Source organism: Rhipicephalus sanguineus, chromosome 8 (assembly GCF_013339695.2).
Source record: "Rhipicephalus sanguineus isolate Rsan-2018 chromosome 8, BIME_Rsan_1.4, whole genome shotgun sequence".
Classification (NCBI taxonomy): domain Eukaryota; kingdom Metazoa; phylum Arthropoda; class Arachnida; order Ixodida; family Ixodidae; genus Rhipicephalus; species Rhipicephalus sanguineus.
This window is the reverse complement of record NC_051183.1, coordinates 153487168-153515152: the sequence shown is the minus strand read 5'-3', so window position 1 is coordinate 153515152 and position 27985 is coordinate 153487168. Positions and strand designations below refer to the sequence as shown.

General features: G+C 45.3%; 1 protein-coding gene across 1 annotated transcript; it reads right to left on the bottom strand.

The window, feature by feature from the left end:
- Positions 1–633: 633 nt before the first annotated feature.
- Positions 634–27985, bottom strand: LOC119403603 (vacuolar protein sorting-associated protein 4B). The gene is made up of 5 exons (XM_037670529.2): positions 27896–27985; positions 26728–26918; positions 11640–11769; positions 3034–3263; positions 634–911 (listed from the first exon to the last, which is right to left on the bottom strand). The coding sequence occupies exons 1-5, from the start codon at positions 27983–27985 to the stop codon at positions 662–664; spliced, it is 891 nt and encodes a 296-aa protein (XP_037526457.1). The 3' UTR covers positions 634–661.

Sequence of the window (27985 nt, the reverse complement as noted above, 5' to 3'; positions counted from 1 at the left end):
TTGCCAGGCAACTACTTCAGGATCCGATGAGTTAAGCTTCTCCGCTAAACTCATCGATGGCCGCGGGTTCTCGGCCATCGGGAATCAATGGCCGAGAACCCGCGCGCCCAGATTTAGTAGTGAAAGGGATGACGCTATCGCAGACAAAGTTGTTCATAGGACGGCGGAAAAGCGTGGCCATAACGCACGCTATGTATATATGTACCAACCATGTAATTGTAAATGGCGTTTCTTTATAGATAGACCAACAGTTTTGTCATGGGCTACGTAAGTGAACGCTGGTGTCTCCCACACACGTGCGCAAGTAACGTGATATTGCCAATGGATATTACTAACCATATTCAGCGTGTATTTTGAGTCTGCGCCACTCGTAGTGAAACCTGATATTCAAATCACTGCACAACACGCCCATCCCTCATAAGACCTATAAGAACGTCCCTGTGAAGCGCGTTCCACAATGCTGAGTGTCGTCATGCAAGTCGCGTAGACAATTAGCACCAGTTATTTTCCATCGTTTTTTTTTCTTAAATGCGTACATTTATGGACAATTACTGCTTTTCAAGAAACTTTAATGAAAGACAAAACAAGACAGCAGACGAGAGAGATGGCGGTATCGCCCCTCTCAGCGACATGTTTCCGGATCCGGCCCCTTCGCTGGCAGCTACGGCAGCGCGGCGGTGGTGGACTCTGTCTTGGAGCTGGTGACGCTGCTCCTGCGGCTCACAGACTCGGGGAGTTCGACCTTCTCCATGGCGGTGAGAATGTCGCTCAGCGTCACCTTCAACGCGCCCGACGTGTCCACGGCCCGGTCGTACACGTGCTCGCACACGGCACGTGCGTTGCGCTGCGCCTCCGCCGCCAACATGGCCAGGAACGTGCTGGTAAATCCTTCGGTGCGCTTCGCCAGGTGTCTGTGTAGCACAGAGTGATAGCGATATTACAACTTCAGTTGCATCAACACAATATCGGAACCATTTAACGTGACCCTGTCAGCCGAGTGCGGATATCCTTATACAGCACCACCGAGGGTTACACATATTTGTGAGCAAGTTGTGGCGATGAAAACGAGCGCAGAATAATCTCCAAAATATATCTCCCGCATGTACGGCCGTAAGTCAGAAACGTTCCTTGAAGGTTTCTTTGGCTTATTGGGTCTAACGCCCAAAAGCGACGCGAATTATGAGGAACCTGAGTGGTAGTTTCGAACAGCTGCAGTTGTTTAACGTGCACTAACATCGCACAGTACATTCATCATTTCGCCTCCATCCAAATGCGACCGCCACAGTCGGGATCGAATCCGCGTCTTTCGGGTCAGAGGCCGAGCACAATAACCACACGTGGAATATTTTGCAAGTGACTCGAAAGCGAGGGCTATACTTTGAAGGCTGAGTTGTTGCACTTACGTAGTTGCAACCTAGCTCCTCACCTAATTAAATTTCTGCTAGTGAAATGAACACTGCTACTAACTAGTCAAGTTGTTCTTACCGCACTATTTACGACAACAGCGACCCAATCTAGGAATCGACGTAAGAACAAAATTGCTTGCATTTAGGTGGTATACATGCTTTAAAGAAGAATCGCCATCGCACGAAGAGATTTCTCTCGCTTTCCATAAGTTATTTCTGTAGAATAATGACTCTCAAATAGCCGTAACACTGTAAGACAGGCTAACCGTCATATGCTTTGGACTGCAGTGCTGAAAGATGTGAAGAAAATGTATAAATCGCGGTTGATTTCCCAAAGGGGTCATGAAGCACCTATGGGGCTTGTTGCAAAAACATATCCTGCGGAAAGCTGACACGGCTATGAACTACTCAGCCAAATATTGCAGTCGTGCGCGCCGTGTGAAGGCTACAAGCGGAGCGCGAAGTTGCCGTTTCCTCAGGCGCCCTCTTTTCAAACAGAGGCCGGTTCTCACTCTCGTCGGTGGGCGGGGCGCCTGTCAGTTGACGTGACGGATCTATTTCTCCGTGTCGCAAGAGACATAGCATCCTTATTGGCCAATAGCCGACATAAATCAAGAACGGTGTTTGGATCAGATGCGCATGTTCCCGTTGACACTGTGTATAATAGTTGTCGATAAACAGGCTGAAATATGGAAATACTTCTCTGCAAGTTTTCAAAAAGATGACTCACTTTCGGTGGTTGCGACAGTTTCAACTGTCGTCTGCTAACTCAGAGCGCCCGCGCACGTTCGAGCGTAAGCTATCTTTGCCCGATCTGCCTTTTCGGCATCGCAGACTCTTGTGCCTCGCTCGTTTCGATTAGTATTGAATGTCATAACTGGCTTAAAATCTTACAAAACTTGTGTGGTGTTGAGTTCTAACGCCACGGATATCGTGCTCACTTGATCAGTGCGTGCACAGATCGAGTTGCAAGCAGGTTCTTAACAGGCCGGCGAGCGGCCCCTCGTGAACAATGAGGGTTGGAGTATAGCTGAGGGTTTTAGCACTATTTTTTTTGACAGAGATGCACACGATCATCTAAAATTTGGATAATACACTTCACGTCGAAGGTATCCCGAAGATGTACCTTTACAATTGCCGATTCAGCGGCAAGGTAATAATAACACAACCTGAATTCCACTGTCAGATCAATGAGAGTACTTTTGCTTCCAGTGAGTGCTGAAAGCAAATATGAAATCAGAAAAGGAAACTGCAAGAAGTATATACATGTGGGAATTCGCAACAAAAAAAGTTCGCGCACAGCACTCGCACGATGGCTCAAAGTTTATATCACATCGAGGAGCGGCATCAGCACTGTCGATTAAATGTCGCTATCTCTGACAAATAAATCATGACCTAATTACTCGCCAACGTGTTTTAGCCACATTTAACCAACGTGTGGTAGTCCATGTCCCAGCTCGACAGCGCAGCCTCCTACTGCTCCGGCGTAGCGTTATGTACGACGATTACTGCCTTTGTATTCTTGCAACCCAATGCCAATTTTATTGATAAAATGAATAATTGTTGCATGTGACTCCCCGATGTCACACGGCCTCAGGAGAAAATCCTACTAAGTCATGCGATGTACCTGTAGTCCTCGTCAGTGAGCGCGGGACTGCGCACGAGCTGCTTGAGCAGACGCAGCCGGTCGGACTCTGGGGGCAACGGAGCGAACAGGATGCGCTCGAACTGCGAACGCACATCGTCGTCCAAGAGCCACGGGTTGTTGATAACACCCATGACGAGCACCGGGCCCGCCTTGGTCGGCAGCCGGGACACGCGCTCGAGCCACGCGCACTTCAGGGCCCGCAGGCGCTCCTGCATGCCAGTGTGAGGTTTGAACACCAGGAAGGAAGGCGCACGCATAAAGCTCACACGTGCCAGAACAGACCTTCTTTGCATGGTCGGTGGAGTAACGGACACCCGCTCCGACACCTCTCTCCTATTCATCTAGTCCCCTAATATGCGCCCGGAGGCTCCGATTCCTGCTAGGTTGCACAAAATGGCACCCATTTATTTTAACAATAACCACTGCGGTGTCTAATCATCGCATAACGTCTGTTCACCGCCGTGTCGATGTATGTGTATATCCACAGGGTGGCAAACCGACGTTGTAGGCGGACGGACGAGGAAGAATCACACAACAACGTGTTGTGTGAGGCCTTCTTGGGCCGTCGTCTTTGGTCCCGCGCTTCCAGTTCTTTGAAAGAATAAGAATGGTGAATTGAAATTTAGCGTGCGCCCATGTTTCCCTGGTGTGTTTATGCGACAGTTGTTCTCCAGCTCCGACCAAAATGAGATAGCCTTATTTCGTTCCAACTTTCTTATGTGAACCACGACGGCCTTATTACACATTTTTATTGTAAACAAGACAGTGGAGGACTTATTACGTCGAATACGCTAAACTTCAGAACGAAGAATGAGGTTAGTTTACGCAAGGCGCAAAGTGTGGGACTTTCCAATATTTTACACATTTTACGTGAAGACTGCTAATATTTACTAATAAGTTAATGAACACGGCTTCTTTTAACGCACCAGGACAATTTCAGACAGTACTTTACATCTTAAATTATTTTTCCTATTTTCACCCTACATATTATTTTCTGTTAAGCTAAAAAATGGCAATGCAACTCTGAATAAAACAGTGCGAGTGTCAGTGGAACGTTTCACATGAAGCGAAGGTCATCTCTAGAGGCGGGATTTTTAGGCATCAGAAAAGCGCGTTTTAGGCGCCGAAGATAGGCAGGCAAAACGACGTTTTAGGCCTCCAATATTGTAAATATAGGCAAAATAAATTTTAACAGACATCCAAATAATTTCAAAGGCAGACGTGCGCGACCACTATCTACGACAGCACAAAAAAGAAATAGCGCAGCTTTCACTAAGTCGCGCGAGGCTTGGTCACAGCAGGGCTTGTCCTGGCTTGGCTAGGCTCTTACCCTCACCTCTTTCTTTATCCCACCTCTTGCGATACCATGGCTTTGCTTGCTCTTTCTTTGTTTCTCTTGTGCCTGTTTCGTTCTATCTCTTTATGTCTCTGCCCATTTCTTTCTCTTTCTATCTTTGACCCTTTCTGCCCTTTTATCTCTCTATACTTCTATTTTTATGTCTTTCTTTCTGCAGTCGTTCTCTCGCCTTTGATCTTTTTCTCTCTTTTTCTCTTTATTTCTAATTTTCTCTTTTTTTCTTTCTCTCTCTCTGCTCTTTCTCCTCGGTCTCCTTTCCCTCGTCCTCACCATTGTTGAAATTTAGCGCACGTGTTGTGTCCTCCATTTCGTCCTCGTGTTGGCAATGTTCAGATAAGAACGTCGGTGCATGTCCGTGGACCCCCTTTAATTTCGCTGAAAAAATGCATTTTGAGGTTCGGCTCCCCAGACCCACGGAACCACTCATAGTCTTGTGCAAAAAAAAATTTGCCTTAGTAGACAAAAATTCGGAAATCTGCACTCAGCAGAACAGCATTTTGCGAATTGCGCGAAAATGGGACTTGACGAGGTCCTACAAGATAAATATTGTAGCTGTGAGTCTCAAAATTTCTCTTGCGATACTACGAGTAACGTACGTTTGCCAAATATTGTTATCTTACAGTATTGTTGCCCGTATTTTATGAAAAAAATTGCAGATACGACACAGTGCTCATTAACGCTCTAGTTTCAGAGCTTCTTGCTTCGCGTCTACAATACGCAGAATTTCCAAAATTTCCTAGAGTGTCGTCACACATTAGTTCAACAATTTTGTTAAATATGATTACCGAGAATGGTGTCAAACGCAAACCAAAAATGCATAAGTGGAGGCATGTCTATAAAAATTCAATATTTTGAAATGCAATTTAAAAAGTAAAGCAATTTTAGTTTTTCTTTGATCTCCCCAGAATTAAAGCCCAGTGTGTGCTCTAACTGAATCTGTAAAAACATGTAACCTTATTTTTGTTAGATCGGTGTTACAAAGCCGCCACAGAGCCCAAATAGACGTTCCCGCGCAACCACTTATATGAGTGAGCGTGTAGCTATTGTTGCCATTGTCATGATTTTTAGGTCTTAAATATGTTCTCTCGTGTTCACGAAACATCAAATTCACGGAGAAAGAGACAAATTGTTCCTTCAAAGTGCGAATTGGTACATATGCGTGTTTGTAGTCATCGTAGTATTATTTCTGACGAAATCAATTATGGAAAAATGTTCGGCTAGATGCACACTCCGAGTCGTGTTTTTGCATGCAACAGTCTCTTCAGCCCTAATGCACACAATACGCCAGAAAGGCGTTGAAGGAAGACTCGATCGGTCTACGCAAAAAGTGTCCTGGAGACTTCCATATTTCACAGCGCAAGACGACAACACAGTAAGGAACACAAGACACACGGAGCGCTGACTGACAACTGATATTTTATTGAAACCAGCCAGTCTTTTATACCACTGGTGGCGAGGAGAAACGGGCAAGGTACATGCGCGGAAGGGTCATTAGTGCCGGGAGAAAACAGACCTGCGTCAAACTTCACAGTCAAGATATTTGATTTCTTTTTGGGACAATGCTACTGAGGGTGCGCTTATACACTTATCTTGCAACTTCGCTATCACATGTGCCTCCTGTATTTCTCTTGTTAGAGCATCACGATGCTTGCCTATTACTTTGCTGTCTCTGTACATCGGTTCACATGGTTCGCTGTCATTCTCGTGAGATCGACAATCTCTGCAGTGTTTGGCAACGTGACCACAAGTGGCCACGCGTGCGACATTGTCATGGTGCTCTTTTAGTCTTTGCTTTATGCATCGTCCAGTTTGTCCCACGTACTCTTTCCCACATGAAAACGGCAGGGAATAAATTACACCTTTCTTGCACTCGACAAACTGCTTGACATGCCTGACAGTACATCCACGTAATTCTCCATTCCTACGGTTAACCTTCTTGCACATGCCAGCCAATTTTTTGGGAGCCGAGAAGACGACTTCCACGCCCGCGCGTTTTCCAATTCTCTTGAGGTTGTGTGATACCTGCTGGAGGTAGGGCATGGCAACAACTTTTTTTCTTTTTTCTCTCAGTTGGAATGGCTCGCTGCCATCTCGAGTTCTAAGGCTATGCTTCAGTTTCTGTGCAACAGCGACCATAAGCTCGGAAGGGTAGCCAGCCTTCGTGAGGCGACTGACTTGTTCCTTAAGGCTTTGTTGCATGGTGTGTTCACAACACTTCTTTAAAACATTATTAAAAACAGAATGAATAATGGCTCTCTTAACAAGTTTCGAATGGGCTGAAGCGTAAGGAAGGATGGGTTTTTGAGCTCGGGGCTCGTAAGACCAGCAAACATGAGAGGGTGTGAAGTGAAGTGAAAGGTCTAAAAATCTAATGGTGTCATGAACTGGTGTTTCATGTGTTAGAACCAATGGTTGAAGTTGCTCAAGAAAGATGGGGTGAACATTTGAAAACAGCCCCTCAAACTTGAGGTTGTCACAGGGAGATGCCCTCTGCGACGTGTATCTGTTGTCCAGTCAATGGGGTCTTCGTGGGAAGGAGCGCACGAAGCATTGGAAACGTCTGTTGCCAAAGGAATTCAGTGGTGCGATCAATGCACCGTGATAACTGGTGCCACTGTATTTTTGAATATTCTGGTCCCGCGCGGAAGCGCACCAGGATTTTCAGGTGTTCCTTGAGCGCTCTCACATGCTGGAGCCATTCCGACCGGAGAAGTTTGCAGAATCTTTTTCCGCGGCTAGCTGAAGGTGTCACTCCCCCAAAGAGCGCCAGAACGTCAGGTTTTTGACGATTATTTTGCATTTTTACACTGTGACAACCTCAAGTTTGAGGGGCTGTTTTCAAATGTTCACCCCATCATTCTTGAGCACCTTCAACCATTGGTTCTAACACATGAAACACCAGTTCATGACACCATTAGATTTTTAGACCTTTCACTTCACTTCACACCCTCTCATGTTTGCTGGTCTTACGAGCCCCGAGCTCAAAAACCCATCCTTCCTTACGCTTCAGCCCATTCGAAACTTGTTAAGAGAGCCATTATTCATTCTGTTTTTAATAATGTTTTAAAGAAGTGTTGTGAACACACCATGCAACAAAGCCTTAAGGAACAAGTCAGTCGCCTCACGAAGGCTGGCTACCCTTCCGAGCTTATGGTCGCTGTTGCACAGAAACTGAAGCATAGCCTTAGAACTCGAGATGACAGCGAGCCATTGCAACTGAGAGAAAAAAGAAAAAAAGTTGTTGCCATGCCCTACCTCCAGCAGGTATCACACAACCTCAAGAGAATTGGAAAACGCGCGGGCGTGGAAGTCGTCTTCTCGGCTCCCAAAAAATTGGCTGGCATGTGCAAGAAGGTTAACCGTAGGAATGGAGAATTACGTGGATGTACTGTCAGGCATGTCAAGCAGTTTGTCGAGTGCAAGAAAGGTGTAATTTATTCCCTGCCGTTTTCATGTGGGAAAGAGTACGTGGGACAAACTGGACGATGCATAAACCAAAGACTAAAAGAGCACCATGACAATGTCGCACGCGTGGCCACTTGTGGTCACGTTGCCAAACACTGCAGAGATTGTCGATCTGACGAGAATGACAGCGAACCATGTGAACCGATGTACAGAGACAGCAAAGTAATAGACAAGCATCGCGATGCTCTAACAAGAGAAATACAGGAGGCACATGTGATAGCGAAGTTGCAAGATAAGTGTATAAGCGCACCCTCAGTAGCATTGTCCCAAAAAGAAATCAAATATCTTGACTGTGAGGTTTGACGCAGGTCTGTTTTCTCCCGGCACTAATGACCCTTCCGCGCATGTACCTTGCCCGTTTCTCCTCGCCACCAGTGGTATAAAAGACTGGCTGGTTTCAATAAAATATCAGTTGTCAGTCAGCGCTCCGTGTGTCTTGTGTTCCTTACTATGTTGTCGTCTTGCGCTGTGAAATATGGAAGCTAGAAACCAACTGGCCCAACATATTACCTTGTGGTCCTGGAGACGACACCAACGACCTTCGCCTTGCGCCTGGCGTAAGACGTCCGACAATGACGTTTCCCTTCACCGCCATCTTCCGAGGAGAAATTTCTGTTGAGTAAGTGCCGAAGTTTAGCTCCTGAACAGCGTTTTGATCAGGAACATAATTTGGGCGGGCACAGATGCATCTGTAGATTTTACGACGATCTGTTTCAAGAGGCTGAAGCAGTTTCCAAGACGGAGAGAGTCTTTCTCGCAAAAAGCTCACGAACAAGGCGTTATCCAAATCTTTTATACTCCGAAAGTTCCGCTTATAGGTAATCTTTTTTCTTGTGCGTGTTCAAATAGTGCTAAACGCTCGCTTTGAGCTGTCTAACTGAGCCGTAAATACAATACTCAGATAGCCATACTCAGATACGCTGACGGGCAATCGACGACACGACTGACGGACGTGATAGCTGATTCGCTGTAGCGATTTCAACCTTTGTGAAGTGTACTGAGCTGTTTATTTTTATTTGTTTATTTTTTATGTTTTTTCTTCTTTTCAGCGCACTAAGCCTGCAAAAGCAGAGCCTGTACCGCCGCAATTTCTAGGCTGTAAGTACGCCCCCTCGTGTTCACGAGACGACAAATTAAAACGAAACGACAATAAAAATAAACAGCTCAATACGCTTCAGAAAGGTTGGAATCCCTACAGCGAATCAGCTATCACGTCCGTCAGTCGTGTCGCCTACTGCCCGGCAGTCCGCTACTGAGCAACGTATATGCGAGTATTTATGGGCTTTTTGTACTCCTCTGAGATTTATGGCTCGTTGCACAGCTCAAAGCGAGCGTTTAGCGCCATCTGGACAAGCACAAGCAAAAGATTAGCTATAAGCGCAACTTTCGGAGTATAAAAGATTTGGATAACGCCTTGTTCATGAGCTTTTTGCGAGAAGAAACTCTCTCCGTCTTGGAAACTCCTCCAGCCTCTTCAAACGGATCGTCTTAAAATGTACACATGCATCTGTGTCTGTCAAAAATCTTGTTCCTGAGCAAAATGCTGCTGAGGAGCTGAACTTAGCAATTTACTTAACATAAATTTCTCCTCTGAAGTTGGCGGTGAAGGGAAACGTCATTGTCGGACGTCTTACGCCAGGCGCAAGGCGGAGATCGTTGGTGCCGTCTCCAGGACACTTTCAGCGCGGACCGAGTCTTCCTTCAACGCCTGTCTTGCGTATTGTGTGCATTAGGGCTGAAGAGACTGTTGCATGCGAAAACCCGACTCGGAGTGTGCATCTAGCCGAATATTTTCCCATAATTGCTTTCGCTAGGAACAATACTATACGATGAGTATACAAACACGCATATGTACAATTCGCACTTTAAAGCAACGCTCCAACTTTTTTCTGTCAATTTGATGTTTCGTGAACACTAGAGAACATATTTAGGTCCTAAAAATCATGACAATGGCAACAATAGCTACACGCTCGCTCATATAAGTGGTTGCGCGGGAACGTCTATTTGGGCACTGTGGTGGCTTTGTAACACCGATCTAACAAAACTAATATCACATGTTTTTACAGATTCAGTTAGAGCACGCACTGGCCTTTAATTCTTGGGAGATTAAAAAAAGTCGAAGATGGCTTTTTTTAATCGCATTTCAAGGTATTGATTTTTTTATAGAAATGCCTTCACTTATGCATTTCTGGATTCTGTTTGACACCATCCTCGAAAATCAGATTTAACACTATTGTAAACTATTGTACGGCAACACTCTGGGAAATTTGGAAATTATGAGTATTATAGACGCGAAGCGAAAAAATCTGAAACTAGGGCGCTATTGAGCAATGTGCCGTATTTGCGATTTTTTTCCCACAAAATACGGCCAACAAAACTGCAAGATAACAATATTTGCTAAACATACGTTATTCGTAGTATGCCAAGAAAAATCTCGAGACTCACAGCTACAATATTTATTTTGTAGGACCTTGTCAAATCCCATTTTCGCGCAAATCGCAAAAAGCGGTTCTGTCGAGTGGAGATTTCCGAATTTTATTTACTAAGGCAAAATTTTTTTTCGCAAAACTAAATATGGTTTCCTGACCCTGGGGACTCGAAACACTAGATATATATTTTTTTTCTGCGAAATGCAAGGGGGTCCGCGGACATGCACCGCCGTTTTTACCTGAACACACCCCGTTACTTTGCGCTAAATATCGCTTCACCTCCTAGCGTGCCTGGATTGCTCAGTGGTTACGACGCTCGCCTTCGGGTCGTGGCGACGCGATTGAGAGCTTTGCTATTCATGATGATCGTAATTTTCTATCTACGACTCCAGGCAAAATTCGATCACAAGAGCTCTGCTGTAAAAATAATATTGTCTAAGGCGGTACACAGGCGCCAACAGTTGAACATAGCCGTGCAGTTGTCCTTTGTTCCGCACGGTTTCCGGCCACTCCGCTTATTCTGTGGCATGGTGAGTCAAGCTTCCACTGTCCAAACAACACATTTCTGAGAGTCTTTCTTTTCGGCATGACTGAGAAAGGCAGAGCAGGAGCAGATAACCAGATCGCTGAAATACCAGAAGGAATCGATTCTTCCTATAGTGGCGGGGTCGACACGCGTAAAGCCAATTGCTGCCCTGACAGTGAACAGCTCAAAAAGTAAATTACAAGCTAAACAAAAGTCGCATGCACAGCACATTTTTCTTTCTCTTTCGCTCCCCTGACAGCTGCGGCTTCGCGTTCACCAACCGCTCGCGCCATGTGAGCGCGGCGGCGTCTGTTGTGAGCGGTTGTTTTGCAGAAGTTGATTAAACTATACGGCTGGGTTGAACATCATACAATTCCTAACAGTCAATCTTGCCCGGTAACATGAATAACAGTCTCAAAATGAACTCCAAAGTGAAATTTGAGGCGAAATATTGTTCATATAGCGCCGATTTTCAGTATAGCCACTTAGGCACAAACGCCCAAAAAAGCATTTATAGGCACTATAAGAACACTGTAAAAGCCCTTCTTATCCTCTAATTCATACTCATATATCATAGTGGCGCGATAGGAGTGCAAGGAACAAAATAGGCATTTGCCTAAAATCCGGTGTCTAGACATGTCTATTAAGTTGCGCAACGGACAGGATTAATACGACTGATTACTGTTTGCTGCACGGCGGCCCAACCCATTTCCTCGAAATCTGTGTGCATGTGAACGACACAGTATCTACGAGTGCAGCACTTGTAGTAGTGCTTCCGAGCGGCGCATCCAGGTAGGTGTATACCCACCTGGTCCCTGGGCGACTTCGGGAGGCTGCACAGTGCGTCGAGGTCGTCGAAGCAAAGCACGCAGGGAGATCTCCGCAGGGCATCGTCGAACAGCGAGTGAACCAGCACGACATCACCCCGGAGTCGGCACCTGCGACGAGAGTCACTCATGCATGAGCATTGCTCATCACTATCCGTCAAAGAACAGTCGCTACATCCTGACAGCGCTGAGTTATATCCGCTACTTCGAGGAGGACCAAGAATGTTAATATTAATAATTGTTGGGATTTTCCGCCCCAAAACCACAACATGGTTATGATGGACGCCGTAGTGGAGGATCTGGATAGTTGGACCATCTGCTGTTCTTTAATGTGCACCTAAATCTAAGCACGCGGGCCTCAAGCATTTCGCCTCCGCCGAAGATGCGGGCACCGTGGCCGGGATTCGATCCCGCGAACTACGGGTCAGCAGTCGAGCACCATAACCACTATACCACCTGGTGGGTACTGAATTGAAATGAATTTATTTTTATTCAAATGTACAAAATTACACTTGCAAGAGAGGACAAAATGCAATAACGACTGACGAGGTATTTCCGCCTGCAGCGACAGCAGTTTGCACACAAGCACTGGCAACATAAACGGAAGTAATTGAAAACTTACATAAGGAAATATAAAAAGAAATAAAAGTGCACTTACAATATAGAATGCTTAAACAAAGATAAAATAACATTTTGCAGGAAAACATAAAATTGCAAATGCATCATTGTTGTAAACGCAAATCATTAGGCACAAATGAAAAGCAATACACTGGGCTTAACATAACAGAGATGTAGCCCTGAGTCCTATTGTCATAGGTGTCATAAAAAACTATGAAAGAAGTAGTTGACTTATTTGGGGCTTTAATAATTTTCCGGATTTGTGGTTTGTTATGATTTCCTCCATACATTTGTTGTTGTTCAAGAGTGTCGTAATCTGGTAGCGCAGCGTTTGTAAACCATAGTTGTCCTGGTCCTACTATTCCTATAGCTAACACGTTGAAATGTATAAGGTAGGAAATTTTAAGGTGAGTCAAAAGGCAGAGTCATTGTTAAGTAAGTGATGTGTCTCAAGAGCGAACCGCATGATCTTCAAGTTATGTATGTTAGCATACCCAGTTTGTTCCAGCGTTCTTTTGTGCTGTCCTGATATTTAATATTACCAATGGCTTTAATGGCATTTTTTGTAAACCAAATACTGATTGCAAGTTAGCTAGCATTGTGCTTCTCCAGACCGATAGACAGTAATGTAGGTATAACTTCACAAGAGCACAATAAACTTGCTTCCTAAAACACAATGGCAACAAGTTTCTCCTTTTGTACATTATGCATACTGAACTAGATATTTTAGAACATACATGATCAACGTTATCTGTTCAAGTTAGCCTATCTAACACAAAATCGTATTGAATCAACACGCGATAGAGCACTTGCGAAAACCGTTGAAAGGTTCACTGTATATCCTCTTGTTTTTTGGTCTGAATAATAAAAACTTTGCCTTGTGTACATTAAGTTTGTTTTTATTTGCTGAAAGCCATTTTGATCGTCCAGCCAGCCACATATTTGCTTAGACGGAGAGTGTTGGACAGGCTGAATGTATTCACTAAGGATAAGTTTAGTAACAAGATTCACTGCACCTTTTTGTTACGAACATTCCTTCTGTGTGCTATCTTCTCTTTTAAGATTGCAGTTGACGTTACAAATCTTGAATTTCTACAGGGCACTGACTATGCCTGACTATGCCGGGCACTGACTAAGACGTACTTGAGCTCTGCACGCTTTTACATCTATTAGTAATGCTAGACTCTAGTTTATTTATGTCGCTATTGGTCACTAGAAATCACCTTCAGCAGTGGTGAAGTGTGTGCATTCGCAATTGCTTTCATTGCGATAGCAATTATATGGACACTCTCCACGAGTTTTTGCCGTCGTCGTCTTGTCCCGGATATGTATATGTATGTATATATAAGTAAAAGCCACAAAAAAATAATTCAGAACAAAAAAATTTTCGAAGCGCGCCACCAAGATTTGAACCTGCGACCCTTCGCTCCACAGCGCGTCGCTTTAGCGAACTCGGCCACCCGACACATTTTTTTCGCCTTATTGCAGGGCTTCAACTGTCAACAGTAACATGAAAGTACATTCTGTGCCACATACGTGACAACGCGACACAAACGGGGACAACACAATAATGTTACAAGACACAATGAACAGGCAAGCACGCATCTTCCGGCAGTCACCGCAGAACAACATTGCAATATAAAATTCCTTCATAGTAAGCAGGAGCTTTACCTTAGCCAACCATGAAGGAATACATTTAGTTTTTTTCTACCGTGATAAACTGGGCCAAACTTTTTTGAAAATACTGTCTTGCTGTTATTCTACCTGGGTCACAGTAAAATCTAGTCATTCGTGAGCGCCATGAACTGGGAAGGCCAATCATCATGATTACGTCAAATAATCCGTCGTCATTGTCAGTTGCTAAGTCCCGAATTGAGGGTCTAAAGGAAATTCTCCTTTCTTTATTGTCCTCTGCGACACGTCCCAAAAGTATACTCCCTTCCAACAGTGCAGAAAGACGTGGTCAATTGTTTCAGGTTGGTTACAGATTAAGCAGTCGGAGCCCCATGGCATATAAAAAGCTGGCTCCTCTAAAAGGCAATAGAGCGAATTTGGGCATGTTGGTGTGGCATAGTGAAACACCCAGCGCAAAACTACGACGGGGACACAGGAAGGAAACACACGCAGCGCTGACTTACAACAGTTTATTCGATGAATTTTCTTAGCATATATACAGAAAATTGCTAAGAAAATTCATCTAATAAACTGTTGTAAGTCAGCGCTGTGTGTGTTTCCTTCCCGTGTCCCCGTCGTAGTTTTGCGCTCTGTGTTTCACTCCCCTAAAAGGGTTCTTACTCGAAGTGTTTCCCTGTGTAACTCAAGAAAGAAAGATTTTGCATTTGGAGTAATCGGCCATGGGCCACCGCTTGTTTAGAATACTAACGGCGAGCTCTGTATATACACCATTTAATAATGGCGGTAGGCAGAGCTCGGAGGTACTTCAGCGTCTGCAGTATCACCCACGAGATTGCCCGTAGGGCGCGCTTTAAAGCACCGCTCGTAGATTTTTGCTTCAGTTTGAAAACTGCCTTTGACGCGCACTAAAAACTGGCCCATTTCTGTACCCACTCGCGGTGTGGAACGCCGAGTAAACAATGGTTCACATGCCACCGCGCGGCAGGAGACACGGGGTGTCACTCCACGCACCGCAGTTTTCGAGAAAAAAAAAAAAAAAACGGCAGGCCCGCGCGGAAAGCGCAACACAGTCACAGCGAAAGCTCGAAAAGCAACATTTCTAGAGCCCGTTATAAACTCTCTTGTGGCTACTAACGCAATACACTAGCAACGTATGCACTACGCCACAAATCACAATTTTTGTGAACTTGGGAAGCACCCACCACGACATTTCTCGTCATTCTGCGGAGAAGCAAGGTACCATCTGTAAGGCATTATGAGCAGTTTCTTGATGCGATGGCTGATGACGATGAAGAATTACGACTGAGCTTTTGTAATGGGTTGGAAGCTTTAAAGGACCCAATAGTTACTTAATTCGCATTGTGTGACGCCCGGTCCGTATGCCACTCTCCCACCACGCTTTATAACATACGCTAACGTGAGAAAAAGATAGAGATAGAGAGAAAGAACTAACTTTATTGAGACCCTAAGGAAATCGATCATATGAGCCTTATGGGCTTCCTTGGTAACCAATAGAAGTGCACTTGCGAGGAACCCACTACGCTATAAATCATTATAATTTTTGTGAAGTAGAGAAGCAGACCCTATGCAATTTTTCGTCATTCTGCGGAGAACCGTGGTACCTGCTAAACACCTGTAAGGCATTATGTGCACTTTGTTGATGCTGTGGCTGATGACGATGAACAATTATGGCAGAGCCCTTTGTAATGGGTTGGAAGCATTCAACAAACTACTCGTTGCGCAATTCGCATTGTGTGACGCCTGGTTGCAGAATTCGCGTTGTGTGACGCTTGGTTGTTGTTTTACTCTTCTACCACGATACATTACATATGTTAATGTGGTTCCTTCCCGACATGAAGCCGGTATAGGGTGTTTTTCCAAAGCAGTTTCAAGCACCGGGATGGCTCTGAGGTAGGCCACTGGGCCCCCCACGCAGAGGGCCCAGGTTCGAACCTCGTTCCATCCTGGAAATTTTTTCTTATTTCGTTTTTTTTCTTATTTGGAGCGATAGTGGTTACGGACACCGGCGGCGGCGGCGACGGAAAACTACGGCGCCAAAAACGGCCCTTGTTGTGATCTCATAACAGCTTTCGCTGTAAAAAAAATAATATCTAAGAGCGTTGGGTTGTAGCACGCTGCTCAAATACGAAGAAGTAACAACTGTGACAGTTGTTCGTTCGCGCTTGTCCTGTGTATACCTTTGCATTATTTCCGAGCGTCCTTCCTTGTGTTTGAGCAGAGCGCTACAAGTGTCGAGCTGTGACCGTTGTTAGTTCACGGTCGTCCTTTGTGTGTTCATTTCGTGAATCCTTTGCGCTTGAGCGGCTCGCTGCAAGTATGGAGCCGCTTGCCGTTCTTCATGTGACATTCTGATTTGTTGCTATCGCATTCATTGCGTCGCCCTTGCGGCGAAACTCACTTTTACGTCATGTGCTTTAAAGCAAATATTTCTGTCGGGACCCGTGCTGATTGTCTTGACCGGGCAGCTGAGCGGGGCTACCTTGACGAATAACTCTTTCTGTCTCCCTGTCACGCAAACAGCCAGAAAATTAATGTCATTACTGAGGAAAAAGAGAACCAATGTCTTCAGTCAGAGTGTCTTCATTATTTTATTGTTTAGGTTATCGATTTCACGTATACGTTTATCGCGTCAACGACACGAAATAAAAAAGTTTTTTTTTTAATATAAGAAATCAGTGTTAGAGGCACTGAGGAGTGCCATCGATGGCTATGACAAAAATACATGGTTAAAAACAGCGCGATGAAGACGCGCACAAGAAAGAACACAGGACTAGCGCTGTACATGGCTGATCCCTCTGTCATGGGAATCGGTATAACACGAAAGTGAAACGTGTCTTCGAAGACGTAGTTGAGCGTTTGTTCTGCATTGTTTCACCACAAGCGCGAAGGAATGAATGCTATAGCAACAAATTGTAATGTCACGCGAAGAACGGCAAGCATCTCGAAACTTGCAACGCGCTACTCAAGCAGAAAGGATGCACGGAAAGAACATACACATGATGAGCGCGAACTAACAACTGTCACAGCTCGACAGTTAAAGCGCGCTGCTCAAACACAAAGGAGGACGCACGAAACGAGCGCACAAGTATACACAGGATGAGCCCGAACTGTCACAAGTGTAACGTATTTGTGTGTGAGCAGCGCGCTCCTCTCGCAAAAGCGGCCGCTTCAGTGAGCGAAGTGACCTTCTTGCTCTCTGTAACTTCAACGCAAACTTGTGGGGAGAGCACAAAAAGTCACAGTTTCGCCGCAAGGGCGAAGCAATGAATGCGATAGCAAGAAACTAATGTTATACGGAGTGAGGCTCGCCAATGGATACTCTCAGTTTGAACAGCTCTCCTGTTACAAAGGCGGCCGAAGCAGCGACGGAAACTAGCGTGCTTCAAGTGTCGAGCTGTGACACTTGATAGTTCGAGCTCATCTTCTGTTTGTTCGTTTAGCGGCGTCCCTTGAGCTCGAGTGGCTTTCGTACGCTCCGTAACATGAGCGCGGACATCACGGTGAAAGCTTGAAACATCCCTCTTCCCCTCAGCACGAGAAAATCGCGCGAGCAGACAGCGGAAGGGCAAGGCTCTCCCTGCGCAAACATAAGAAGAAGCGAGCGAGCTCGCCGACGCGCTCCTCGCGCCATCTCGCTGGTAATGAAGAAACGCTTATAAGCGCCTGCCGTCTCCTAGTCCGTCCAGCGCTAAAGGGTGTGTATATAACGCTCGCCGTTAGCTACGTGGAGGATCTGCGTTTCGTGGCGTAGTGGCTAGCGCCACTCGCTGCGGAGCAAGAGGTCCCTGGTTCGATTCCGTGCTTCGGAAACATTTTCCTGAATTATTTTTCTTTGGGGCTTTTATATATATATATATATATACATACTCATACATATACGGTGCATGACGGCGGCGACGGCGACGGCAAAATTCAGCCGAGACTGTCCATATAATTGCTATCGCAATAAAACGTACAAAGGTAACATGTAAATAAAAAAACGTACAAGAGGTAACATGTAAATAACATTCCCATTAGCAGCCATTGTTTACCTCCAAGGTAGTGCCTGGTGAGATTTCTCCTGTGCGTGATTAAGTACGAGGTAAGTACGCGCGCACGAGTCACCACGCCCACTGGAGGCGCGCGCATCGCGATGCGCGGGGCCACGAGCTTTAAAGCGCGCCCTTCTAAAGTCACTGGAACGGGAAAAGTGCCACGACCGTCCTGCCCGCCGCCATATTTGGTCCAGCGTGGCCGAAGCTGCGGCAGTGCGGTGTTGATTTCACGCGGAGTAACGTATGTTTTACGCATACCATGCGCTTTTGCAACCCCGAACGAAGCATACCGCTGTTCTCTAAGTGATTAGGAAAGAAATAGCGGCAGTTTTCACTTGCCTACGCGCGCACGCACGCGTACTAACGCGATAAAGAACTGCGAACTGCACGGCATTTACGCGCTCGGCTGTCGGCATTTATAAAATGCGGTGCATTTCTTAGCGAACTACTGCGACTTTATCTATCTATCTATCTATCTATCTATCTATCTATCTATCTATCTATCTATCTATCTATCTATCTATCTATCTATCTATCTATCTATCTATCTATCTATCTATCTATCTAGCCGCCCATGACTTTGTGCTCTCCTGGCAGCTTCGTTAATTGGATGTACACCAAATTTGGTACGAAATAACATGACTGTATGACAAATACAAATTACAGGCAATAACATGAAAATAATGATATGCATGCCATGGATGACATGATTTACATGCCACGATCATAGTGCGCTCGCGGCCGCTTCGCTGGCTTGATGCACACCAAAATTGGTATAACGTGACAAGACAGTATGACGAACATAAGTTACAGGTTATAACTTGCAAATTAGGACAGGCATGCCATGTAAACCATGATTTACATGAGATGGTCTCGGGGCGCTCGCGGTCGTTTAATGAAATGCATATATACCAAACTGATATGACGAGATATTTCTGAACGACGAAAGTTAGTGACAAGAGGTAACATGTAAATCATGCCTTACATGACATGCGGGCCACTGTTTTCATATTACCACCTGGTATTTATGTTCATCACACAGTTACGTCACGCAATACCGATTTTGGTGCATATCAAGCCAGCGAACTGGCTGCGAGTGCACCATGGGTTGGGCGTGTAAATCAAGCCTTACATGACATGCGTGCCATTATTTTCATGTTATCACACCTGTTATTTATTTGTCATACAGTCGCGTCACGCAATACCACTCTGTAGCAGTGAGATTTTATGGCGCGCTGATCGTTGTATGTGAGCCCAAAGCGTCAATTTTACACCAAACATAATTAAAAGCTGCCCGGCAATGTTACTGTGCATGAACCTTCTTCGGCAACCACGCGAAACAAGATGCACTAGTGCAGGGGAGGTGCGAAGGTTCCCCAAAATAACATTCGCGAATTCTCGATGAAGCGCTTACCTCACAAAGGCGCGTATCGGTCGCGGGAAGAAATTATTCCCGCCGTATTCTGCGCAGCCACATAGCCCGTCGCTTGGCATCCTTTTTTCCCTCTGGGAATAGCAAAGAGGGCTCTGCCCGTTTCCCGCCAGCTGTTGCACCCAAAAGCGCAGCGCCCAGGGATTCTTCGATGCCTCTACAGGCTCGTGATAAAGTGTCAAAACGACACGGGATGTAATGTTCCTGCACGCTTTTCTGAGGCTATAAAAACAATCGCCCTCAAAGCGCCGTTCGTCAGCGGCCGGGAGACACTAGCGAAGCGAGCGAGCTGGACCCTTTATGTGGCGAAGCCGCCGAAAGGGCGCGGAGGCGAAGAGAGAACGAATGCAGTACTTTTCCCGTCACAATGACTTTACAGCCTTCGAACCCTTCACGCCATCTCACTAGTAATAACGAAAACACGCCGAAGTGCCACCGATCTCCGAGTACCGCTATCTGTAAATGGTGTATATAAATAGCTCGACGTTAGTAACCTGAAGAACGTGCCGTCTGTGGCCGAGGCGGTTCGCGCTGCAGAGCGAGGGGGCGTAGGTTCGACTCCCGGCGATGGAACTTTTTCAGGTTATTTTTTCTTTGCCATCTGTTACTATGTGTTTCAGAACGTCATATCCGTGACCGAAATACGTCAGTGGAATTGTGGTGGACCCCGGCATTAAACACTTTTGTGTTAAAACAAAATTGCGAGAAGGTACCGGATGTGAAAGAGTGGCCAAAGGGCATTGGATAGTGCTTACTTATCAATACGAATGCATTTGTTCGGCTTTCCTCACTCTGTACTTGGACTTGTTTGCTGTACTTGCAGTCGTATTAACCTGACTTATTTTATTCGCACAAAATGTAATTTCTGTATATTTCGATATCATGTTGTAGTTCATTTGTTCTCTAGAGTTATTGCTTGTTCGAAACGACTTTTCCTTTTAAGGGCGAAGCTCCTTAAGGCGGCACCCGTTCGTCCCTCGTAGTCGTAGTCGTAGTAGTCGTAGTGCGTAACCAGTCTTACGCTTTGACCTCCAAGGTGGTGCCGGTGGGAGATTTTTCCTGTGCGTTGTTGAACAAGAAAAAATTCGCATCGTGCGCGTTAACTAAAAGCCGAATTCTTCTGTCTCTCATTCCCCATTAGCAGCCATTGGCATGTTCCAGTAGGAAACGTTAGTAGAAGTAGAAGTGTAAGTGTTAGCTAAAAGCCGACTTCTTCTGTCTCTCATTCCCATTAGCAGCCATTGTTTACCTCCAAGGTAGTGCCTGGTGAGATTTCTCCTGTGCGTGATTAAACAATAAAAATTTTGTTCAAAACGCCGTTGATTGATGAAATAAACCAACGAAAGACGCCAGATGTTTTGTAAAAGCAAAACGAAAGAACGCCAGATATTTCTAAAGCAAAAGGAAAAGACGCCAGCTGCTTAACGAAAGACGCCAGATGTTTTCTAAAGCAATGGTTTTCTAAACAATGAAAATTCACAGCGTACATGTAAAATTAAAGTGAGCTGCAAGTCGTCATAACTCATCGAACCTTTAGTATAAACGCGCCCGATCTCACGTCGGTAATGATGTACTGGGCAGAATTCACGGAAGATTCACGGTTTACCGATGAACCTCCGCAGCTTCGCCCACTCATCATCATTTTTGTTAGCAAGTTGCTTCACCTTAATTTGTTTTCTTTTTAATTAGTACAGAAGTCCCCATGCAGCCCAAAGCTCTGGGACCTCCGTATATATTATGTTGCTGTGTAACATTTTAATGACTGAATAAAATGCTTGTTCTTTTTTTCTAATTGTCTTGGATGGTTGTCTGGATTTCATACTGTGAGCGATAAAAATAACAAATAAAAGAAACAACGAAATCTTCAACCTTAACGAAATCTAGCCCCTATGAAGATCTCAACTGAGGCCAACCACATGGCAAGCGCAGTCTTTTACAGTGCAAATTGCGAATATTTGCGAGCTTTAGTTTGTCCATAGACTTCTTATGGTTTACATTTTTATGGGTTTCCGGAGAAGTATACAAGATGAACAATGCTGGTAGACACCTTGTGATGCAAACCCTGACTAGAGATACACAAACCTAATATTGCGGTGATTTGCGCGCTTTACGACTTGTGTAAGGCACTGCTAGTTAGATAATCATTGCCTCACAATACTTTCATTATTTTGTTTTGACAAGAACACTGACACAATCGAAAATTTTTGGAAAGGTATTGTGGTTGGACAAAACGCCACAACATGCCGCTACTACTGCCACCGCCGTCAACGGGTCCGGTAACCTGCATAAACGTAAACGGTAAGAAGTCTACATACAAACTAAAATTCTTGATTTTTATGAGAAGGTGCGGACATTTAGAATATAGTACGGGCCTGCCGGGAACAATAGTTCCCATAAACCGGCGAAAAGTTGACAGGCGTTAGGCAGCCGTGTCTGTCTCCGATATCTAGAGACAGCTTCCAGGAGTGACCGAGATAGCCCAGGGAGCCACTCTCTCCGAAGGAGTCCCGGATTAAAGATTCCCTTCACAGCGCATATCTACATTGTGTGTCAATAAATTATTTCACCACCACATATCCTTCGGGTAGCGTCAATACGATAATCATTACGGGTTGTCGATAACTACAAATCGGCCGATCAGATAGCACGACTATCGTAGAACAATCAACACTTTTAAATTGTTCTAGAATGTGGTGCATTCGTCGACTTCGACTTGCTTGAGCCCCATCAGAAGTTCTACCCTCAACAGCCACTCAGGAACGCAGTGTTGCAATCTTTTAATTACTACAGAAAGAGTATTGTAGTGAAACACTGCCGGTGTTGCTTTGCATTCAGTTCACAGTGAAATACAGCCCTGCGGGTGCGCCGCAGGCGGTGCAAGCCATAACCCTTGATGTTGGCATAAAAGGGGCTTTAGTGCAGGCCTGTAAGCATTGAGAAGTCATATGGTACCCCATCGCTGCTGCTCATGGTCAGAAAACTTGTTGCCACATGCTTCTAGTTGAAAATGTTTCCTGTTCTGACGGGCGCTTACCGGTTTTTCTAGTGGGGAGGGAGGTATCACTGCCTGGCGCGCGTTTTGGTGGGTGTCGAATTCTCAAGAAGGTGGGTTCTGCTTTGCGCGCTCCACTGGGTGGATGGATGGATGCAATGGCGTAGCCTGGGTGTGGCACACCAGACGTGCTCCCCCCACTCCCCCCAATTTTTTTTTGCCATGGCATACAGAGCACAAACTGCCACACTCGACCATATCTACCTGCCCGGCCCGCACTTGAGATAAAAGAAGTGCCCCCACCCCCCAGAGAAAATTTTTCACGCCCCTAGATGAATGGTATGAGCGTCCCCTTTATAATGGGGCTGTGCCATGTCTGCAACAAGGCTCGACAAAAAAACTTTTCTTATTTTGGCCTAATGTCTTGTCTACATCGATTAAATGGATGTTACTATAGAAAACAGAGTCACTGCCCAGTTCTTTGCCCCTTACGGCAGAAAGTCATTTTCCCACTATTTATTTTTGTCCTTTCTCCTTTTCTGCCACCAATACTCTAACCGTCTTTTACATATTTCTGTCGCGGACGTGTTCAGCTTTCCATTGTTGTCCCTAAAACCTAAGGCGTCATGTAGGCTCGTGCCCTAACGTACACCTGGGTGGATGTCTCCACATTCAATCAGAATATTATCCATCGTTTTCTATCGCTCTGCTTTCGCTCTCATTCCGCTCCCCCTAACGACAAGGAGCCGTACCACCTTATGGGTTGCAAAATAAGCTCCTTCGCTCTCCTAAAACAACTACTGATATTTTTTGAGAGCTCGCTGTAGCACGTTGCGAAAGTACAGTCCTTTGCACCAACGAACAAAAGCCTGATTTATGGAACACTTAAAATCGGCCCATTGGCACAGTTATGTCATCTCGATATTGTCACGCCCGCCTCTTGCTTTATTTTGATGTATTCGGGTTTGACCAGCAAGGACGGTTAGCAACGCTCGACGCTGACCGCGCCGCAGTGTTCGAGAAGCTTCGAGATTCTAGTAGATCACTTTGTTAAGATTGCGCGCAGGACACGAATACTCTAGATTATTCCAGAGCATGCGCGACCACCAGTGGTAATACTGGAAAGTTCGATGCGTGATGTATAAAAGACGGCGCGTCCCAGCCATGAGCAGTTTACCGACGGCCGACGCCATGTTCGCCGCTATCAGTGTACAGCGTGTATTGCTGTAGTTTGAGTTTTCATTTCCCGGCCACAAGTTCGGCCAAATAAAAGAGTTGCATTTTGAACACGGCGACTGCTGTCTTCGTCGACGTCACGACTTCGTGACAATATACACACATACAGGGCTCGCCCATGGAAGATCTATAGAAAAGCAGTGAATTAGGCTTCTGAATCGACTTGGCCTACTGAACGCGTCGCACCTCTCTGCTGAACCGGGTGCAACGGTATATGCATCTTGCGCTTGGATGGTTAAAAGGTATTCATGCGGACACAAAGTGCGTTTTGCTGAGGCCAAAGAGATATCCCCTTTGCGTTCAATCGACTTTCATACAAGTGAAATGGTGTATGTACTGCGCGAATGGGGCTCTCACATAACATGGGAATCATCGCAAATAAATCCTGTCAGGCTTTTCTTTTTCATTTTTTATTGTACGCGTTATGTTAAGTATTTATTGTTCACGAAGAACTCACGAGATATTGTATATAATGATTTCCCCGCGCTTAGATCGAAGCTCCATTATGAAGCTTCTGCTAGGCGTTTCACGTGTGGACAGGGCTGCTCGTGCTAAAAGAATTATCCTTTGGAACGTCACACAAAAACAAGTTGTTAAATTGAATGAAAAAGGATATTCGCCGCGAGATCGACCTATAAGTGACAGCACCGTCGCCGCGTTAGTGTGGAGAGGCGGTAGGAGGCGCGTATACAAATGCACACAGCGGCGCTTCGTTGTGAGCGGTTTTAGCCGATTGTAGGCGAATAAAATGCGTTGATTGCAGCATACTGCTAATATACACGCTCTTCATTGTTGAATCGATGCATGAAGATCATCCAACGTTACTATTACTAGTGAGAGAAGCGCAATCTGCCGATGAAAGGGATGCTCGCCCTGGATGACAGTCTGCGCTTACGCACTATATGACGTTTTTTGTTGTTTTCTCTGTACGTGTTTAGCTTGTGTTTTGTGTACTACGCACGACTGAACTGTTTAAGTGTTTACTTCTTGTTTATTTGTATACCAGCCCATATTCCTGTGCAATCAGTTCAATAGCACTGTTCACGCGAATACGCATATATACACAGGTAGGAGTTTAGCACAGAGATTTCATCCATTGATTACGTGCACGACAGTGATGCAACAAAGGTTCGGTTATTTTGTGGAAGAAGTGTGTATTTTTTTTTCAAACTAATAATGTCCGCCGCCTTCCATCAATTTATAACAACTCCATACAAACGATCAAGATAATATACAAAGAAAGAATGAGGTTTTGCGTGAAATTACACGACATAAATGTAACGCACGCCGTCGGGATTAATTTTGAACATCTGGGTCCTTCAAAGGGTACCTAAATCTAAGCACGCGGGTGGTTCTGCATAAATTTCGCCCCTAGTTAAAATTGCGCGCGGCAACTCCGTTTTAACACTGCAGTATGTGTCATTCCATTGTCTGTTTTTTCTTTTCTTTTTTTTTTATTAGGGACAGTTTGAGTACCGAAGTCTCAGACTTCACTTGATAGAAGTATTTCACTGTAGCAGGACCACGACCGTACGATAAAATGACATCTTAAGCACAACTAAAGCTCATCATGAACTGGAGTGCCGCGGTTATACACTTAACAACAACGCGAAAGTGCATGAGCCTCGTTTTTGTTTACCACCGAGCCGCTGAAACGCTGCATTCGCACACTATTTAATGTCCCTCATGTTTGGGACTATGACAAGCGCACTTTAGGGTGTGCTTGAACCACAAAGCGGCATCAACACTGAAATGATTCTGGCGTACGACACCAATACACAGCCCTCTCGGAAGTCGCACTCACTAATCTAATTACAATGCGCATGGAGCCGAGCAAGCCCATTTGCTTCTGTACACTATGTTAGGTATACGTATGAGCAGTTAAACTCGCGCTAACATGACAGAATAAACCGCTCTTTGAGAACGTGCAGGACGTACGCGCACATGCAAACACGACGTGGCTAGCAGATGACGCAGGGAGCAATCCACACTAGGCGCGCTTCAGCCAGTAGCCGCCAGGCGGCGACTCCGCTCGATCTCGCGGCCAATAGACAACCTAGAATGCTAACACGAGCTGCACGATCTTGATGCAGAAGCTTGATGGCTAAATGTGACTTATTGTTGCTTCACATAATAAAGCAATTCCAGCGTTGGGAGAGACGCCATTTAGTGGAAGGCTTGGCATAATTTTTAACGTCGGGAGTTCCCTAAAGACGCACATAAACCTAAATAGACCAGCATTTTCGCATATCCTCCCATTTTGCTCTAATCAAAATGCGGCCGCCGCTTCCGGCTACTTAGCTCTCGTGACTTCGAGCTAAATAAGGCAAAATGCTGTAGCCACCGAGCTACAGCAGCAGGTAAAGAGCTAAATAACGAAAGAATACCTTGAATTCTTTATTAGCACTTGGAGTGGCCTAACGACTCCGGCGTTGTCCTCCTGAGCAGAAGGCACCAGATTCGATTTCTAGTCGAGGCCACATTTTAATGAAGGCAAAATGCAAAACACTCCATGTATTTAAGAAAGGTGTACGTTAAAATACATCAAATTAACCAGTGGTCCTTCACAACGCCGTGCTCCTCGATAGCGTCGTTTTGTCACGGATAGTTCTAATATTACTTTCTATTTGCACTAAATCTTTCTTGCACGCCCTTGATCCGACATGGGGTCCAGGCAGGTAAGTGTGGTCAAGTTTCAGTTTGTGCTCTATATTCCATGGGAGAAAAAAATTTCGGGAGCGGGGGGGGGGGGGGGCGAGCGAGAGGTGCACGGGCTCTGTGTGCCATCCGCTGGTTACGCCGCTGCGGTATGTTAGAGTATCACGGCACAAGATGGTGTCACTATGACGCGTAATCATTTTTTGCAGTATCATGAACTCTTTTTTGCTGGAACATGAATATTCGTGGCACATGATAACGAATGCGAACCGTACGCTTAGCTATATACCTCTTATCTTTTTTGCGGGACCATCTACGTGAAGCTCACTGCATTAGAGAGGACTAATGAACAAGAGTGTGCTACGTGTGTAAGGGAGAGCAGAACCTGCTACATAAACCACGTTGGCTTGCCTTCCTGCCCGGACGGCACGAGAGGCACTTGCCTGTTGAGCAGCACGGGCGTGGACACGTAGTAGACGGTGGCGTTGCTGCTGCGTGCAACGATGGCGCTAGCCAAGCATGTCTTGCCTGTCACAGAAGGCCCATACAGAAGCACCTTGCGCACAGGGCGCCGGTCGGGAGACCGACAACGGTGCTTCGAGTGGGTGGACGCTAGGCCTGCCAACCGTAGCACCTGGGCCACGTAGGGTGTAGGATACTTCAGCAGTTAGTAGCACACCATATTACGTGAAATTATTTCCCCGCGCATGTTCTGTCGCACCAACACATTGATATGTACTCCGTCACTGCCTACAAATAGCGTTTGAATTCAAGTCATTGCAATCCTGCAAGTTTTAATAATGTAAAGCCAAAATAATTCTTAAAGTTCTAGGGGCTTCTTTTAAGATCTTTGAAACTCAAGGAGAAACTCGATCCCAGGTTACCAGATTTTAAAAATTCCTAATTACAATTTAACACTGTAAGCGCAGCGTTATCAAATTGTAGGTGTCCACTGCGTTTCTTAAAAGAGAAAATATCGGAAGCGAGTGTTCACAATCAGCTTTGTGTTGTACTTATTGGTAACGCAATCAGAATAATGCTTCAGCCTTATTGCGGGGTTTGTCCATGCATAGTAAAACAGTGTTTCTGCTTTTTCCAAATCTATATTTGAAAACATGTCAAGCGTACAAACTTTTCGTTTCACGGACAGCATTCAATTTTAAGTAAACAGGCTTTGTTAAAGTTATAACTCAGAGTTCGAGTACACCGTCTATTTTAAACAAAATCCGATTTAATTGACACCCCAATATATGAATAACGCGTACCGCGACAGTGAGAATAAGTTTCAGATAATATTCTGAACTCCTTGAAAATTACAAGACAGTATGAACGAGTGGGATACATGAAGGCTTCACTTTGAGAAGAACATCCCCAGTCGCGCAACTATAGATCTCCAAGGAATCTTATCCGCCGAATGATTAGTTTTACCAAACCTGACAAATGGCTTGAAAACACATTATAACAGTATTTTATATAGTTGTTTAACAACCTAATGGCCAAAACTTTAAACACAAGCTGTTCGATTCAAACCAGGGTGTTTGTTTTCCTCTTCGCCGTATGTACACTGATTCTATTCAACAACGTAATTGAAGTGATTGGTGAACAGCTTGCCTTGGGAACAAGCTGGACCAGCCCGGTGTCACTGCAGGGGCCGTAAGATGATTTGCCGAGAATGAGCACGCCCTCCAGGTGACAGATCAT

Excerpts from the sequence above, each read along its gene's own strand:
- LOC119403603 (XM_037670529.2), bottom strand. The coding sequence starts at position 27,985 with ATGATCTGTCACCTGGAGGGCGTGCTCATTCTCGGCAAATCATCTTAC. Across the intron at positions 11,770-26,727 it reads ACGCCCGTGCTGCTCAACAG|GTGCCGACTCCGGGGTGATG; the intron begins GCAAGTGCCTCT and ends CTCTCGTCGCAG. Across the intron at positions 3,264-11,639 it reads CGAAGTCGCCCAGGGACCAG|GAGCGCCTGCGGGCCCTGAA; the intron begins GTGGGTATACAC and ends ACTGGCATGCAG.